Source organism: Sinocyclocheilus anshuiensis, unplaced genomic scaffold, assembly GCF_001515605.1.
Source record: "Sinocyclocheilus anshuiensis isolate Anshui unplaced genomic scaffold, SAMN03320099.WGS_v1.1 scaffold548, whole genome shotgun sequence".
NCBI lineage: Eukaryota > Metazoa > Chordata > Actinopteri > Cypriniformes > Cyprinidae > Sinocyclocheilus > Sinocyclocheilus anshuiensis.
The window spans coordinates 282,585-303,172 of record NW_015554106.1 but is presented as its reverse complement, the minus strand read 5'-3'; the positions used below and the strand labels follow the sequence as shown (position 1 = coordinate 303,172).

Genomic DNA, 20,588 nt, shown 5'->3' with positions numbered 1-20,588 from the left:
AGTACAGTCCATTATAATAATGCGTGTATGAGTGCTCTCGACGCACTGATCGCACATTGTATTTATGCACAGGCACAGACATTTCCGTACATTCACGTTGTTTCCACACACATTCACAATAATGTTTTGATTTGTCATGTGTATGTTCCTGTGTTTAGTTATCCTGAATGGATCCGTGCACTGTAGTAGATATATGCAGTCAGCAGGCGGTTGATTTAAGTTTTTTTTTTGGCACCTCCATGTGGTTCTGTTCGGTATCGCAACTTGACTTCTCTAAAATGTAAAAAAGCTCTTTGCTGTTGCACTGTAAACATATTATACAATTCTGATTTTTCCTTTCATATGTGAAAAAGGGTGTGATTAATTAGATACAAAATTTGAATCTATTGACAGCCCTAAATTTAACATGTTACTTGTTTCTTAATTATTGTGAATTTTACTAGCAATTACTACTGAAAATTGTTTCAAAGTATATCCTACACCATTATTATTATTATTATTATTACTAGTGTAGTTTTAGATTTTGATATATATTATAAAAGTTAAAACCTGTGCCACAGAAGAAATAAAAATGGAACAACATGATGGTGAGGAAATACTGACTGAATTTTATTTTTTGCCTGAACCGTGCAATGTAAATGTAAATGTGAAATGACTGTAATATACTGAGCACATGCTTTGTCTGAGTTGTCTCTCATCTTCCTGTAAAACACCTAAGCCTTGCTTTTCTCCATAAATATACTCAAATCAAGTGAAATAGCAGTCTCTTTTCTTCTTTATGTCTGTCTGCATGTGACAGGCCACTCTGTGCTGTCTAACTGATTTAGCTATTAAGGTCTGAGTCACCGTACGCATACACATTCGCACAAGTCACATCTCCAGTATCCTCCTCCCAGATCTCATAAATATGAATCCCCTGTGAGCTCATTAGCATGGCCGCGCTGAGCTGCACCGCCATCTAGTGAGACACTTCCTCTCATGAATATTCAGAGCGAAGGTGGGGGCTCAGCGTTCCTTAGTGGAGAAAAATCTGAGACAATAACCCAATCAGGGATGAGGGACGGGACTTTGTGTGTGAATGTGTAATTAAAGCAGAGCATTCAGACTCTTTCATGGTATTTCTGATTAGAAGCTTTCGTTTATTCGAGAGAAGTGTCTGAACTGGGCTAGATCAACAACAAATGCAAATATTTTAGTGAAATGCACAAAAATACACAATGAATGAATCCAAAGATCAAAGGCTGTTCCATTGTGAGGGTATTAGTGATGTGACATAGTGTTTGTTTAAAAGTATTACGCGTTTTAGATGCCGGTATTAAAGGCTTAAGACAGGAGGATGTTCTCCTTGTAGGTGGGATGTGGTGCTTTTGGATTTCCTGTACTATGCATGTAAATTTACATTGTGTATGGGGGCTTTTATGCAATGTTCCACCGGCTGTTGGGGGCCGCTAGCGTTTTTGTGTGCGTACGTAATGTTAGACAGCTGTTTCTCGATCCAGAACATCTGTGAGGTATTAGGATTGTGAGCAACAGTAGGGCAGCACTCCAAGGTCTCACGCCTCATATCACTCAGCCTACACCAGACCTCACCGTGGAGCTCGTCCAGGTGCCTCCCCCTAAAGACGGAGATGGGGTGCTGTGGTGCAGCTCGTTCAGAGGGCTGCCTAACGAACCTTTCGCAAGGCCTCACCTCGGGTGGCTCATTCAGATGACTACAAATGCTATTCAATGGAAACAAACACTATAGCCAGCTATTGTGAAATGTGAAATTGTTATTGTGAAATACCAATGGTTACGAAGACAGAAGTCGAGAAACAATCTGGCTCAGTAATTCATGTAACTGCATTCATATGTGTATATATTTGCAGCTATATTGAGTATTTATTAGTATTTTTAATGAAATATTTTGATATGCAACTTTAATTATACTTGGATTAGCCAGTATATAATTAGGATTTATAACTATTCAGATTCACTATATATATATATATATATAATTATTCATTTGCCCAGTGAATGTACATGATGAAACATCTGAAAAAAACAAACAATTGCATTTGTAAATGATTATATAATCAATATTCAAAAATGTATTTTCAGTTTTACACATTATTTATTATATTTAGCATTTATAACTACATACTCAGAATTTACAACTATATTTAATCAAATTAACATCTTAAAAAGAGTGAATCCATGTACATTCTAAATCGTAAAGGCAGCAAAAACATTTAATGAATGTTATTTGAACATCAAACTGGAAATGCTTAAGCAACATATTCCAGATGTGCAAACAAAAAACATATAGATTATGTTGTGTGGGCCATTAGGGTGACAAAAAATAAAAAAGAGGCAGTGAGGGGTAGACGTACAATACATTCAATAAGTTGTACTGTGTTCATTCCAAAGGTTTTTCGTGTACTAGAATATTTTTGGAAAAAAAAATTTTCAATGTTTTGTCAGCTGAACGAACGATGCCAAGGTAAACAACAGAATGACATATTGAACGAACAGTACGTCTATCTATTTTCATCTACGTCAAATTAAGCCTGACTAAGGCCTATAGTCTAGTCAGTACAATATACTTTCAGTGATCTGCTACAGTGTGATTCTTTTAAAAGGTTCTTAGAAGAGCGGTCTAATAATCAATCTACAGAAAAACAGAGGACAAAAGAGAAAACAGGCCTATTCACATTCACAGAACACATCAATCCACACAAGGGACGAACCTGAATACTTGTAATAAACGTTGAAGGTTTATACTTGTGATACCCAGGGACTTTTTCATAATGTTTCTTTCTCTCCCACTTTTCCCTTCCTCTCTCAGAGTGGATTATAAATAGTGTTGATTGACAGGTCTGGTTGGATGGTAATTAGAGCGGTTGCTGGGGTGAAGGGGGCGGGTCAGTCTCTTATGAGAACATAACCGCCACCGAGAGATACAATTAGCTGACAACCGATTCCGCCCGCCCCCCCCCTTTCATCTCGGCCCCCACACTGTTGTTAAGACCCCCGGTACCGGAAAAAAGGGAGAGAAAAAAAGAGAAGAAATGGTTTTGATGCAGCTAGCTAAGAGGCAGTCAGTCATTTAGCATGAGGAAATCAGTGACTGCACACAGGAGCTAATTACACAGTCACACGTTCTTTTACGCCACCCTTTCTTTCACTTCCTTTTCTCTGTGTTATGCCATGGATGTTGAAAGAAAAAGATTAAAAGAGAGATTAGAGTATCTCTGTATCTAAGTTGACAACTGTATTTCGGATGCTAGCCCATAGGAAAGAAAAGGCACATAGGTGATCTCTTTAACCCTATTGTTCTTCTGTTCAGAAACACCAAGGCCCCAAACATACTTAACTTTCAGGTTGTAACTTTTTCGAATCTTATGACAACTGAATATAGAGAGAATTCAACTTTATATTCAGCTTTATTCAACAAATAACATGCTTCAAATATAGCCATATAAAGCATTATTTTATATTATTAAATTACATTTTATTTTATTTTTCTACAGTAGGTTTCAACAATAACTAAACATAATAATAAATATATTAATATTAATAGTTGTAATGTTACATATTGTAATAGTACATAATACATATTATAGTAACTTTATATTCTTTTTGCAACATTCAACATTATTCAACATATAACATTTATACAAATTGTTACACTTGTTTGGGGTATCAGAAACTCCAGATATAATTTTATTTAATTAAATTTTATTTACATTTTATATAAAACAAATAACATGCTTCAAATGCCTTCCATAAAACTGTTATATATATATATACACACACACACAAATGGAGACTTCTACCTCAAGTCTCTTGAGACTAGTATGGCACTGCGCCATGGGAATTTAAGTCATTGTCTTTCTTTTCAGCACAAATACACCTCCTTTATATGTAAATTAGGCTTATTATAGATTGCACCTTGTTCTCAAAGTCTGCACAGTAAAATTTTCCTCTGGGAGGAATTTTCCCCTTAGGCCCGAAACATACTTTACACACGTACATGAACACAAACGTTTCTAGTTACGCAAGTTCGACTGCATCTGTCAGAGTGTTATTCATAACCCGGCGCAGGAATGCACCGCATTCTCAGGATTACCACAAGGGGCACTAGAGCTCCTATTAGCACATACACAGTATGTATTTACTTTAAGTTTGCTCTTTCAGGTCAACTGCTGTCTGAGATTCTGAGGCATTACCGCATTACAGTAACGCAAGAACGTATTCTCCCAAGCCTTTGCATTTTTCTGACTGTACATTTACACACAAACAAAAGTATTTTTTCCCTAATAATTCCCGTTATACACCAATAGCAAACCCCTTTCCTCTCATTTCCTCTTTAACCCTATTGTTCTTCTGTTCAGAAACACCAAGGCCCCAAACATACTTAACTTTCAGGTTGTAACTTTTTCGAATCTTATGACAACTGAATATAGAGAGAATTCAACTTTATATTCAGCTTTATTCAACAAATAACATGCTTCAAATATAGCCATATAAAGCATTATTTTATATTATTAAATTACATTTTATTTTATTTTTCTACAGTAGGTTTCAACAATAACTAAACATAATAATAAATATATTAATATTAATAGTTGTAATGTTACATATTGTAATAGTACATAATACATATTATAGTAACTTTATATTCTTTTTGCAACATTCAACATTATTCAACATATAACATTTATACAAATTGTTACACTTGTTTGGGGTATCAGAAACTCCAGATATAATTTTATTTAATTAAATTTTATTTACATTTTATATAAAACAAATAACATGCTTCAAATGCCTTCCATAAAACTGTTAAATTTGTTTGTTTTATTTTATTTTTCTACATTGTTATTCAACAACAACTAAATATAATATTAAATATATTAATATTTCATATTTTAATACTTTTTAAATATATATATATTCATTTCCTCTCGCTCCTGAGGTGTTTTGTTATTCTTGTGAATTTCACTGTGTTCTTTTGCACTTCATCTGCATAAAGTCACACTAAAATTGCTGTGAACACACACACTCAGATGCACACGACTTTTGGCGTACAGATGAATGCTGACGTAATTCTGGGTGTGGTGCACAAGAGAGAAGTTGGGGGATTCGATCAACAATATTACAATATTTGGCAAATTAAACCCATATGTGCACTTGAAGAACACATGATGGCCATTACATCACTGTGTTCCTGGAAATAACAAATCTTGATGATGAGTCTCCTTTTTGTAACACACACACACACACAATTTTCTAGGAGCCAGGCAAGGGCCGTAACTGTTAAGTGGGGTTGGTTTGCCAATGGAGTCAAGATTGGCAAATCTTGCATATTTAATTTTGACGCTAATGTAAACATTTATATGAGGGCTTTACTTACAGAGATAGTTCACCCAAAAATGAAAATGCTGTCATCATTTACTCACCCTCAAGCTGTTACAAACCTTTATGAGTTTGTTTTTCAGCCTTTGGACAAAAAAAGAAGATATTTTGAAGAATGTTGGTAACCGAACAGTTGACGGTAGCCATTGACTTCCATAGTATTTTTTTTTTTTCTTTCTGTGAAATTCAATGGCTACCATCAACTGTTTGGTTACCAACATTTCTGCAAAATATCATCTTTTGTGTTCAGCAGAAGAAAGAAATTCATACAGATTTGGAACAACTTTAGGGTGTGTAAATGATGACATAATTTTAATTTCTGGATGAAATATCCCTTTAACTTCTAGCCAGTTGTTGACTTTTGAGAAAAAAAATTTCCTTTAAATTTAGTATTTTGTCATGTCATATTCATTCATTTTACTGTAACGTCCACAGCATTTTCATTCATACAGATTTGGAACAACTTTAGGGTGTGTAAATGATGACATAATTTTAATTTCTGGATGAAATATCCCTTTAACTTCTAGCCAGTTGTTGACTTTTGAGAAAAAAAAATTCCTTTAAATTTAGTATTTTGTCATGTCATATTCATTCATTTTACTGTAACGTCCACAACATTTTCCCAGGGTGACATATTTTTTCCTTTTCACGAGTGCCTTTGAAAACTCGCAGGCTGTCTGTCAATCAGCCGGTTGCCGGCGATAACCCACAGTGCATCGCTGTAACGACAGAGAGGGTGGCGAACTCTGGCAGTGGCTTTGAGTTTCTGTGTGCCGCCCTGAGGAAGAAAGCTCCTCTCCAGATGAGACGTGACAATTTATTCTTAACAGAATTCCCGATGAAAAATAGGTGTAGCTATTTCAGGATCAGCAGTTTATCAAAAAACTCTCAGCCGCTCTCTCTCGCTCTTTCGATGTGTCGTCTCATAGCCGTGGGGCTGGGTTTAATGGCCTTCAGTCACAGATCTTTACCAGCCTCAACTCTGCACCCTTGACTCTCTGAGAACACCTTTTTCTCTTTTATTTCTCTTCCCTGTCATCTCGCTCTCATCTCGTAATCGAAAATTCAGAAAAAGCTATGTTAAAATCAGCAAAGTCTGAGCTTACTCTTTCTTCGCTCCAAAAATCCCATCATCCTCTCCTGCTGCTGTCCTTATATTGGATGTTGGCTTAGTGATGTCACATATAATAGACATATAAGGCCTCAGAACGTATATGATTTCTGTTTGAGCTTGTCATTAGTTCTCTTCTGAATATAGTAGGCTGCTCATGCTGTCTACTGCCTACATAGGCAGTTACCTTCTAAGACAGCAATGTAACAGAAATGGAACTGCACAAATTATTGATTTAGAACGGTCTACATAGGCAGTCCTATACAAAAAGAGTGCCTCAGAAGAGTCAAGTCCTTATTAATTACAATAGAGTTTAACGTTAGCATGTTGCTAAGCTAAAAACAAAACTTTACCCATAAATCTTCATAGAAGAACAAACAAAATGGGCTTGTTAATAAGATTAACCTACTGTCCGATTTTGGAATTGTACGCAATATAAACCGATTTACCGTCAACAATTCTCTCAATTCATCCACCATTTTGGATTAAACGGCAGCATCCGACCTGAAATGGATCCTCATAATGATTTGAATTCAAGCAGTCTAGGTAGCCAGCAATAAAATGCACAGGAGTCTTGACAGGAGAATTGATTTCAATAGAGTTTGCGTTAGCATGTTGCTAAGCTAACAGCATGATACTCGAATAAGCATAAAAACTCATAACATACTCCAATTTTAGGCAAAATAGCCCATTTATAATTAGATTTAACCTTACCGATACTATTTCAGTATGGAACAACATTTTTCTAAGATTGGCTGTCATCTTAAAAAAAAAAATCGACTGAGCTTATTGCAGTGCATTCTGGGATTTCCTTCTCTATGAAAGGATTTACATTTTTCATCAACCTCATGGAATGGAAGTCGGAAGTAAACCTAAGATGGCTTAAAATACTGTCTAGGCTGGCAGCTCACCAAGGTTTTAAAGGTGCGCAAACTAGCGAGCAAACCACGGTCTTTTTAAAAAGAATAGAGATGTGTATGAAACTGAAAAATCATCACATCAGTATAGCAGTCAACAAACTACTGAATAGCCAGAACTCAGTAGAAATAACTGACAAAGAAAGGAAGAGAGAGAAAGACAGTCTTACCTCTGTATAGTTCCAGTCAGATCACTTGCGTCCTGCCTGTGAGAGAAAAAGAGAAAATGAATTCATTAGCTCAGTTAAAGTCACATACACAACCATTTTAGTTTAGTATTGTGTGATTACATTTACATTTATGCATTTGGCAGTTCAAATCAACTTACTGCATTCAAGGTATCCATTTGTTTTCAACACTTAATAGATTCTCTGGGAATTGAACCCATGGCCTTTGTGTTAACTAATGTCAAATTCTGTTGTTTGAGCTACAGTAAAACTACCAAATATTTTCAGGGCCAATTTCACTTAAACTCACACACACAGCAAAAAATAAATAAATAAATAAAAGACCAAATGGGTAATTGTAGCAGTTTATCATTATATTTAAAATAAAACTTAAAATTAAAAAAAAAGAAAAGAAAATAATACATGACTTTAAATAATTATGCTTTTGATTTATAATTATGATATTCTGTGCCAATATTATTTATAGGATTGATCCTTGGTACAACATCAATATGATATATTGACAAAATATTGATATTCCATCTATCCGTACATCTTTAATTTTGATCAAATATGCACAGGTGCATGTGTGTGTATATGCTTGCGTATCTCGTTGGTTTGTGATAATACAGATGTAATGAGAATGTGTGTGTGTGATAGTACTCAAGTGTATGTGTTTATTTCTGCAGGGAGCTCTCATGCATGGCTTTAGCTGCAGATGCATTCAACGTCTGTAAGATAACATTCACTTCACTGCTGTCTACATTACACACACACACACACACACACACACAAACACTCACACACACATTACACCCCCCTCTCTCAGTCTTTCTCTCACCCGCCCCAATCATCCACACCCTCTCTTCTCTTTCCCATTCCTCTATTCTCCTGTCATTTCAGAGCGTTCAGCTTTTGGGAAAACATGAACGCTGAATGTACGAGGCGAGGGGTGCCTGTACTAATGTCTCTCTCTCTCTCTCTGAGGAGAAGCAGACGGACATATGGAGCGTCACAAGCCACTGAGCCCAAGAGAAGTGGAGATGAAAAAATGGATAGAAAGAGAGAGGAGGGATGGTACATTGTGAGCACCTCTTTCAGCCTCCTCTTGACATATTTCATGAAAAAAACTCAAATTCATCCCCGCTGACAATTACAAATGGCTAATACAGCACTTCATTAGCAACCGGTTCCTGCATGAATCATAATTTACATATTACGCTGACGGAGGCAAATGGTTTTACACTGTAAACTATTAAAGTGTAATACTGAAGTATACACATATATCATTCATTTGATTTCCACAGAATATAAGAAGTGGGTTCAATTGGGTAAATGGAAAAATACTTCCTGAACATCAAAAAATAAATAAATTTTTACATTACAATAATGAGAATGCCATACAATAATGAGAATTGTAATATGTAAATATCAATGAAAATAATGTCAATTTAATAATCATAATAATATGAATAATACGTTGCAAATATTATTATAAAAAATGCAATAATTATTTATTTATTTGCAAAATATAGTGTCTTATTTTGCTTTTGATTTTATGGTAAAATATGAGATTCAGCCATGTATGTGTGCGTTTATGGTAACGTGCTTCTTCTGTTTTTGGAATAAATAAACTGAAATAAAAACCAGTAATCAAAAGAAAAAAAAAAATCCAAATTTCAAAAACTGGTGTGAAAAGGCAGAATGCTGTATTCAAAGAGCAAATCAATTGCGGCCAATTCACCACGGCTAATTTAGGCCCTCATTCAACATGACACCCGAGCTCAGGTAATCAAAATAAACTCCCCACTCTTGTTAGCACCAAACAGCCCACTCCAAATTTTGTATATTTTTTTTCTTATCCCTCCGTTCTCCAACCACTGAGCTCCTGCTGTGTATATGTGTGTGTATGAAGAAAGAGACTGTGCTTCCCACCGCATGTTAATAAACTGGTCCCCTGTGGACAATGGGAAGGAGGTGTGCGGTTAAGATTCTGAAAGCTTCTGGTGAAACGGGCGCTGTTTGATAACAGCTACCGTCAGCACTGTCGAATAACAGGACGCCAGCTATGCACTTATTAATGGTGAATTATTCTTTTATTCCGGCCCAAATGAGAGGGATGCAGAGGGATAGCATATGCCGGCTCTGCTGATCAGAGCAAAGGTGGGCTGGAGATTACTTTCCATTTCAAAGAGCCACACAGCGAGAGGTCCATCCGTGGTTTCTGCTGTATATACCTTCGCATTGAGCCTGACTGGGATGAATTATGCAAGGCCTTAACCCAGATGTGTTTGCACACACAAACATCTTTCTTTCTGTCTTATATCGCCCCCTCAAACACATGCATACACGTAAAAGGTGGTGATAAACTGAGGTAAAAACTGGGGTTAAGAAAGCACAGATAATCTCCTGTTCCACTCTGAACTGACATGTCTTTTCATTGTTTTATTTTTGGGGCCTTTTAGTCCTGTATTATAAATTGACAGTATAGAGTAACAGGAAATAAATAGGATCAAACATGTTGCAGGCTGGACACAAACCTGCATTACCCACCAGAGCACCAAGGCTGAATATATCAGAAGAATGTGTCATAAAAGTGCAGACAGCACCAACAGATGTGGCTATTTAGTGCTATATTAAATTGAAATAATTTTATGGACATTTTTCTTTATTGAAGAAAATATCAGTATATTTACATAGTAGAAAAAAAACAGCAATGTACATTTTTGCTGCTTAACCTTTGTAATAGCTATCTTGTTGAAACTATGATACCTTAAAAAGCTGTCTACTCAAAAGCTGCAGCTCACTAGGTTTTGTAACAGAACTTATAGCTAGAAACAAAATAATGCTCAGTGTATAGCAGAAATCAGGAGGTCCAAGCGGAACTTCTACTTAACCAATAAAATAAATAAATACAATAAACCTTGGTATCTAGATACATGTCTGAAAACACTTTGCTCCTTTAATATGCCGTTAGATTCCAACAGAAAATTACCTTATTAAAAAAAATGGAGGGTGGTAGATGGAAATGAAACATCTCCCCTCCTTCTCTGTCTCTATCTATCATTCTTTCTTTCTAACTGTGCGGTTTCCATCTCCTCTCATCTGTAATCATTATCTCTTTTTCTCCAACAGCCCACCATCTGTTTGCCTGCATCTCTTTTACTCATTCTGTCTCAGATTTACTCATTGCTTGAGAAATTCAGCATGTTTTTGAGTGATAATTCGCTAGTTTAGACAGGTGGAGTGTTTTTAAAGTACTCCAGACTAGACTATAGCTGACAGCAGTCACTAAAATTGTTTCTTACTGGAATAAGAGGGTGTTGTTTTTAATGATTTATTTTTTAAATTTCAATGTTTTTTTTATAACACTGTGTGCTAAAAAGATGTTGTTTCCAGTTTCCAGTGACGAGTAATTTTCCTGTCCACACTAATGTGACACAGCCAAAACAGAATGTATTTAATGTTTCATATATGTAGGGTTCTGGACCGTTGATATTTGGATGTGGGCGGGGCTACATAGCATAATGCAAGAAAAAAAAACACTTCATGAATGACAAAATGTCCTGAAACCTGCTGCGACCTCATATTTATGAGTAACACCATGTCTAGAGTACATAGTATATACACCACGTCTACACTGAACACATGTGAAAGTAACGTGTAAAAGTTCCAAATCCATTTGTACTGTTGTCGGAAGTAGCACAAGTGCATGGAGTATATCAGAAATACAACGGGGCATCAGTTTACTGTTGGTGACTTGTCGTATTGCAACCAGTGTAGACACTATCATTGATTAGAATGGGTTCTCATTGATTTTGTTGTGTCGCACCTCTCCCGTCACTTTATTACGCAATATAACAAGATATAGTTACACCCTATTTGAATATGAATATTTGATATAAAATTATGTAGAGAAGAATTTTGGAACAATGCGATTTGCAAGTGGACGGGGCTAACCAGCATGATGCAGCGAAAATAGAAACCATTAAACACATATTTACATGATCAAAAAAGATAAAAGTTATTGCTTTAATGTACAGTAAGTGGTTTTTTTTACCAGCCATAATAGGACACCTTGTAGTGGTGTTTCATTTGTGAATGAATCACCATTTTCTGAATACATCTATAACGTGGACAAATCAATCTTTTCACAGACTTACACATTTTTTCATTCACTGAAGTCAGCAAAACCAAATTACGAGCAGAGAGTGAAGGAGCGTTTCGTTGGACCGTCTGAACGGATGTTTTCACTTCACTTTGAGTCTCTGAATGTTCGTGAAAGAACTGAAATGAATGACCAAGCTTTATGGCTAGTGGACAAACTGAATGAACTGGGACAGTGGTTTCCAATCCTGGTTCTGGAGAACCCCCTATAAGTCTCTCTTATCTTACACACACATTTGAGGTATTGGAGTCTTCAGTGCCAATCCTAGACTTCTGTTTTGTCTCGAGTAAGACACTGTATGACATTCACGTTACATGATTTGACTGATTTTTACGTAGAAAGGGCAACAGCGCATCACATTAAAATAAATGACATAAGCGGTTTTCGTAACCGCTGGCCAAATTCAAAAACGAAACTAAAATTAAATCATCTTTGAGAGCAAGGGGGCCCCCTGGTGTTTCGGGGGCCCTACGCAGCTTGCGTACTTTGCAATAAACATTTTATTTGTTTGTCTGAGAGTGTGCAAGAAAAGAAAAAGAAAGGGGACAGACAACAAACTTGTCTAGGAAGTTCAATGCTAGGCTTCATTTGACAAGAATCGCTCAAAGGGTGAATTTACTGTTCTAAGCCGAGACCCTATCAATCTAACACACATCAGAGTTATACAGCGGGTTACATAACCTTAAGCAACAGATTAGACAACACCATTCATCAATCATCCGCACCCTCCCTTTCCCATAAGCTCCATTACCCACAAGCCCTCACAGATCTCAGTTTATGAGGCATTATGAGCTATTAAAATCTGTTGCTAAAAATCCATAAACATAAACGCAGTATGTGTACCACTTATAAAGATGTACACCTTATAAAGGACTGTAAGAGAAAGAACACACACACACACACACGGCTATAGAACAGTCTATAGAACAGTCGTCTCAGCTGGTTTTTGAGACTGGCATACATAAATTCAAACTGTCCCAGGAGACATGGCTAATGAAAACTGATTACAATATTAATTCATCTCTCCAGAGAGAGAAAGAGAGAGACAGACCCACACACCAACCTAATTATGATTATGACATTTAAATTAAAGGTGCTTGCTCATGCCAAAGATGTCGTCACAATGCTAGGGTATTATAGGTGGTTGCCAGGGTGTTGCTATGCATTTGCTAAGGTGTTCGTAATGGTTTTTGGCATGTGGTTTTCTATGAGTGTTATAGGTGAATGCCATGATTTTGCTATTTGGTTGCTACAGAATGCCGTTGTCCGGGGGTTTCGTGTGGTTGTCTGGTTTTCTGAGTGGTTTATAGTGTGTTGCTATGTGGTTCCAAGAGCATTTTGGCTGGTTGGTACAGTGTTTTAAGGTAGTTGCTTGGCTGTTCCGGGTAGCTGTCCGGGTGTTCTGAGTGGGATTTAGTTCATTAGTTGCTGGGTGTTTCTAAGTGGTTGCTAGGCTGTTTCACGTGTGTTTTGGAGTGCTGATAAGTGGTGTCTGGGCTTCTGAATGGTTGCTAGAGCATTGCTAGGTGGTTACTAAGGTGTTCTGGTTTAAGCACATTGCTAAGCAGTTGCTGAAGTAGTCTGACTGGAGCATTCTTTGCTAGGCTTTGCTAGTGTTGCTACGTGCTGCCTGGAGAGTTCTGATTGGTTGCTAGGGAGTTTCAAGGTGGTTCCCCAGCAACAAGCTGTTGTACTGCTAAATGTACAACACTTTTTTTTTCTCTCTGAGAGTGTAAGGTGTTTAAGGTAGTTGCTCCAATTTTTGTGCATTACTATGCAGCTTCTAGAGAATTTCTAAGTGGTTGCTAGAGTATTAAAAAAAAGTGAGTATTAAACAATTCATTTTGTTCTGTTGGTGCAATTAGCACAACTGCATGGAGCGGGGAACAGGGCATCAGTTTACTGCCAATTCGGCTGGTTGCTTGGGTAATTCTGATTGATTTCTTGGGTGTTCGGGTAGTTGCTCAGGTGTTTTGGATGATGGTTGTTAGGTGGTTATTTACTAGACCATGTCAAAAGAGCCCACCTCAAAGTCTTTATGATATTCTGGACCTTTGTAAGTCTTTAGGAATTTCTGTCTGTTTCACTTGCCAAATGGTAATTGGATTGCTATGAAAATTAAAGCACACCTCTATAAAAGCTGCATGATTTAAGACATCATTCATGCCTATAGCACAAATTCTGTGTCAAAGTTACGCAGCGAATTAAGGTTAAGAGTTTATTCAAGCAGTGTTAAGAGGACACAGGACACATTCTTACATTCAAAGCAGCTATACACAACACAGCACAATGGAAAAGAATGCAGGGGTCTCGAGATGAAAGTTGACAGGGCATCTTAAAACCACAGTAGTCATGTTGCAAGACACAGTGTGGCGCGTCGCAAGGTTCTGAGACGTCCGTCTAGCGCATGTTTACCCAGATCAACAATTAAAATATAGCACAGAAGGACCACAAGAACCTACCCTGTGTGAAAGGCCCCTAACAGAGCATTGGATGATAGGAAATGGGTTCGCCATACAGTGCAGGACTGTGTGTGTCTGCATGTGTTGCTTGGTAGACAGATGTGCCCTAGCAGCTGTTACACACACACACACACACACACACACACACACACACACACACACACACACACACACACGGCAGTGTATCACCTGATGGCAGAAAGCTGGTATGCTGCCAAACACTGCTCCTGCCAAAAAGTGTCTCTGCCAAATAATGACCCGGCAGAATAACATATTAAATGATTTTAGCAAATGGCTGCAATATAACAAAGAGTGAAAAATTTAAGGGGGTCTGAATACTTTCCGTACCCACTGTATGTATGCACCCACCGTATGTGATACATTTTTTTTGTGACCTCTTTGTTCCGACTGTCAATGACAGCGTCTGCCCTAGATGAAGTGTGTGTGTGTGTGTGTAGTTATAAAGAAGCTGAGCCTTTGGGAGCTGCTGTTAGCATCGCACAGTTTGAGTACTACATTAATGTCCTAGTTCTTCTCAAACGTATGCACTAGCCACCAACCAGCCGTTCTTTCATAGTCCAAGAGATTTCATGGAGCCCTCAGTTAAGTTCAGTTAAGCATAAACTTAGTATCTCATAAAATGAGCAGTGTTGTTATAGTTAAACTAGTAGAAATAGTTTTTGCTAAATGAAATAAAGCTGAAATAGCAAATGTTAAATGGAAAACTTAAACTTTATATTTTTTACAATCACAAATTTAAATGATTTACAGTTCGAAGTGTACAGTTAGCATACAATTTAGCGTATACATATACAGTACAGCACAAACATGTACAGTAACGCTTTTGATGGATGCTAGCATGCAAGCTTATTTCTTGTTGTCACCTAATGTACATTTCTGTTTGTAACATTAAAGGCCAAACCAAAATGCAGTCAAAGCCAATTTGTAGGCTGGATTCAAGGATTTAACATCTTAACATGGGACGTGCGTGGGGGCTATATTGCAGACCAAATGTGGGACCCTTAGACACATGGGAGATTACTGAGATATTTTGCTCCAATAAACATTTGAAGCAAAAGTCTCCATTTGCTCTCATTGCTCCCTAGGAAAATTAAATGAGATATTAAAGATAATTGAATTTTAGATTTTTCTTTCTTTTTCTTTCCTATATGTGTGTGCGTGAGAGAAGTGTAAGCGAAAGATTCATCCATACTGGAACTAAAGCACTTGAGCAATAAGAGTTTGTTGAAATGGAACATGACACACATATACACACTCCACAGCTGTGCGGTGTAACAGGAGAGCTGTGGAACGAAAGGAGAGGAGGTCCACAGAGATGCCAAGATTTCAATAACTGCCACAGTATTCAGTCATGCTGGTGTTGTAAAGTCCTGCTTCAGTCTTCACCTCTAAATGCAACAAGTTCAACAAACTGCTCTCACACTTTATTAACACGACATATGGGTGATAGGATGTGTTTAGTGGCTCAGACTTTATAAACTGTGTATTTAGTGGTCTAACAGATTTGGTCATCTACCTAATTTTCATTATTAACCAATAATATCATATATACCTAATATGTATAGTTTATGTCCTGTTGAATATTATCTTTCATTTTTGTTGCGAACTGTGTTTACACACTCAGGCCTTATTTAAAGAGACAAAGACTTGTTGTAAAGGGATAGTTGCAAAAAAAAAGTTGGAACAACATTAGGGTGATACAATACATTTTTTGTTAATGTCACTGTAATGCTGTTTGCCAAAACATCACAAAAATATCTCTGGTAGCATCTTAACATCGAGAACACTGTGTGTGTATATATATATATATATATATATATATATATATATATATATATATAAAAGCATCATCCGTATTAAAAAAAAATATTTACAAATTATAAAAGTATCATCCCTAACACACATTCATAATCATACAGTAACACAAACGCAAACACATTCTCCCAGTTTGACTGATGTGTCATGTAATTGAAGAAAATGACTTGTGGTTATAATTAGAATCAATCAAGTCCTTATGGTTCCCACTCCACCAGAGTCAAACCCTTGCACTTCTGCCCTTTCTGCACATCACCTCCTTTACTCATTTAGCCTACTTTCCACTAATTTCCTCCAGTTAACACTCATTTCTAACACTCATTTCTTTTCCCCATACTACCTCAAAACACTAGAACATGGACAGAAATGTTGTGATTAGGTTATTAGGATGTTTCTGAGGGTTATATAAACAGCTCATTACTCATAAACACTTTTTCCATGCTCTCATTGACCTGACTCTATTCTATATGTAGTGTTTCTCTTATACGAAGGCTGAAAAGAAATAAAATATATATATTTAAACAATATATTGTGTTAATGCAGTCTTCAAAAGGTCTCACCGGTTCATGGGGTGACACACGGCTGCCTTGGTAACCGTTTTGTCATCTCTCCAGATGAGTGCATAAATGAGCATGATTGTGAATGTCAGAGGTGTCCCACTGTGATGAAATGTCAGCGTTAATCCCATTTAATAAACTTGTGCCATGTGTTAATCTCATATTACCACTTAATCTGGCCCTCATATTGATGGCATAATCCCGGCCCACTCCACCGGGGACCAGGGCGATGAGCCATGTGGTCGTTCTGCGAGGCGTCATTATGGCAAGAATGGAAGATAACGGGCTTGTAAAGAGATGTCAATGAGGTTGGCGGCAAATTGATATGATCATAACTCGAGATCCGGGTCGGCACACCATCAATCATGATGATGAAAAGCCGGCTATAATGCCACAGACGGGCTAGTGTATTATCAGCATGCACGGAACGACTGCTCTCACACACACGCACACACTGATTTAAGTGCTCACACAGTATCTCTATTCCAAAATTTAGTGGGCTTTCTAACTAGATAGAATATTAAGGCATCGTAGACACACTCCCGACACAAAAGTTTGCACTGAAAGTTTGTCACAGCAGACCTGTAAATTTTAGCAGCGACTATGCTTTCTTGTGTCTGTTTAACAATTCAGTATGCTAACAGAGATATAAAAAAATAAGTTTAATTAGAATTCAATTTTTAATTGGAGATTTTCAAACTTTTATCCAAATGTCTTGAGCCTAAAGTTCCTAAAAACAAAAATAACTTAAGTGTGCTATATCCCAAATGCTGTAAAAATGTAATACAACATATTATTTTAGACATTAGTATCGTGTTGTTAGCTTAAAAACATGCTAACACCAACCAAATCGGTCACTTATGAGGTTCCATTTAGATTAGCATGCTAAATTAGAAGGTAACTATCTATGTAGACAGCAGATACTGAGGCAGCTCACTAGGGTTTGCAACAGAGCTAGTGATTTTGGCTTGAATCTGCTAGCATGGCACTAACCTCATCTGCTAATAGTGCACCATGCTAACAAAATGTAAAATAATAATAATAATATAACCCTATTCATTACCAACCCATCCTGTATTGCCAATTATAACGCAGAGAACTCCGCAAGACTTTCAGATATGTGTGTTCGCGTGCGTGGTTTTGTTTGGCAGAAGCCACAGGCATCTATAAACTACCTGCACAATTTTAATGGTGTTTTAATGAGGATGGGATTGACAATGGATTGCGTTTTAAGAAGAGAAAAGCTGTGGAAACAGGCACTGACTGACTTCTCTGGCGAGAAGAAGGAAAAATCGCTGGCGACAGGACAAAACACACTTTTAATCCCGCGAGAGGTGAGAACAAATCAATATCAATTAAGCTGGAGAGCAGACAAAATGGACATTTTGCTTTGTTTTAACTAATGAAGTCTGCTGAGAATCCACCAACTGAGGCCCATAGCAACCAGGAAAACATACATACACACACAAACTCAGACTTCAGTGCAATAACCCAAGTAAACATTCAGGATTGTGATAAATAGTCCACATAGAGTGGCCCGAAATGGGACACCAGTGCACAAGAAAACAAACTTTCATGTGTCACACACATAACATACACTCCCTGCAGTAGGGCTGAGCATATACATTATTAATGATGATTTTGATGTAAGTCTGTAATAAAATAAAGTTATGCTGCTGACACACACACACACACACACACACACAGCATGGAGTCTTACACATCCATCAGTGCTGCTGGGTGATATCTCCTCATCTACATACTATGCAGGCTGAATGAAAAACGAGAAGAGGAAGATGAGAGAAAGCAGGAGAAATAAGTAATAACAAGGAAGAATTGGCAAGCATAAAACTGGATTCATCCGAAACATTACACGGCCCTTCCATACACACAAACACACTCAAGTCTTTATGAGAACCAGACGCATGTTTTCGGCTACACGCCAAAGAGTCGTTACAATAGGTGGAAGGGCGGTTAACACAATGATGTAATTGCATTATCATCAACCAGCACATAACATAATGACATCCAGACCTTTTTTTCTCTTTTACAGCTGTAAATCAGTATGTGTGGGTATGGGATTTGAACCCAAAACCTTGGTATCACTAGTGTTATGCTTTAGCAGTTGAGCTAACAACAAACAAATATCTGATCATGCTGAAATAAACTCTTAAAATATGAATATTATTTTATTAAAAATTTTGGGGAGAAATATGTCTCAGACATAATTTTGTGAGATTGACCTTTGTACCTTTGTAGATTCAAAATCGCCTACAGAGAAACCATGTTGGCACACACACACACACACACACACACACACACACACACACTACTCACCAGGGCACATCTGTAGCATATTTACAAGCATATTTATGTACATTTGGAAGACCAAATTGACTTAAAGTGCAATCGAGGTATACTTTTCATCAGTATGTGTGGGAATGGTATTTGAACCCATAACCTTGGTAATGCAATGCTCTCCCAGTTGAGCTAGTAATAAATAAATGAATAAATAAATAAATAAATAAATCATAATGTCTCATCACACTGTATGAAATAACTTTTCAAAATATATATATCTTTAGATTTTGGGAAGAAATGTGTCTCAGACATGTTTTGGTGAGATCAACCTTTCCAGGCAGATTCAAATTAGGGTTGCCAACACAGAAACCATGTTGGCACAAATGCACTACCCACCAGGTCACATCTGAAACATATTTATAGGCCTATACATTTTGAAGACCAAAGCAACTTACAGAACATTCAACATGCATTTGATTAGCATATACTGTATGTTCCCTGGGATTTGAACCTATGACCTTGGTGTCACTAATGCAGTCTTTTTCTTTTTGTTTTCTGTGCACGAGTGCACTGTGTATCTAGCGAACTAGTTCATAAACCTTAGTTTCTGCATTGCACACTTCAGCACACAATAATGTAAATTAAACAAACACCCCTCCCTACCCTCACACACACACAAATACGCTTTGTTACGCACACACATGGTCTGATCAGAATTACGGCAGGTAGAACTGAAGATATCTGCCCTCTTCAGGTGGAGATGCCTTTAGATAAGCACGCTCACACACAACTTAATTGTTTACTTAAATATAACAAAGTATACAGCTACATCTGTCAACTAGTATTTCAATTTAGATGTAAAATCTAATTGAACATCTATTTAATTACCTTTTATTCTAACTTAACAATGAAACTGCAATTAAACTTTTGTTTTTGCCTCTATACCCCTAAAAACATTGTTTTAAATAATAAACCTCTTGTAATACAGAGCAGAGATTGCTGTACTACCTAGCACGCACCCAGTCTTAGTAAACGACAGGAACAGGTGCTGCCGTCATGCCTTTCTGCACACTTTTTAATTAAGCAAAATGATTGCGAAATACAAATAAATTAGAATGTACAGTTGTGGTTTATCCATGTCCTTGGTTTTTGAACTGCTCATTTTCAATTTGAGTGGGATGTGTATTGGACCGTAGACTTTGGTCAACTGGCTTAGGGTTAAAACAAACCACAGTGCAAAATAAACCAAGTGACATTTCATTTAAGCCATTAGAAAAGCAAATCTATAAGCTCTGAAAGTTCAGTTTTTACTATGTGCCTTTTAAGTTTGTCTTAAAGTGAACCTATAATGCCATAACAAGAGTTTTTAATAGCTCGGAAAAATGTCAGCATGCTCCAGTAAATTGACCGAACAATGTGAGCGGGACTCATCTCTATGGTTTTGCTAAGCAGCTGGGAGGTCTTAAGGAGGTGTTTGTGTGTACTATTGTGGATTTGATATACAGTGGGTACGGAAAGTATTCAGACCCCCTTCAATTTTTCACTCTTTGTTATATTGCAGCCATTTGCTAAAATCATTTAAGTTAATTTTTTTTCCTCATTAATGTACACACAGCACCCCATATTGACAGAAAAACACAGAATTGTTGACATTTTTGCAGATTTATTAAAA

At 37.0% G+C, this 20,588-nt stretch overlaps 1 protein-coding gene across 1 annotated transcript in view; it reads right to left on the bottom strand.

The window, feature by feature from the left end:
- LOC107669708 (CUGBP Elav-like family member 2) overlaps positions 1-20,588 on the bottom strand; it is a 166,815-nt gene that overhangs the window by 125,598 nt on the left and 20,629 nt on the right. The window contains exon 2 of the mRNA XM_016462066.1: positions 7,596-7,631. Coding sequence (XP_016317552.1) covers positions 7,596-7,631 — 36 coding nt within the window. The remainder of the gene's footprint in view (positions 1-7,595; positions 7,632-20,588) is intronic.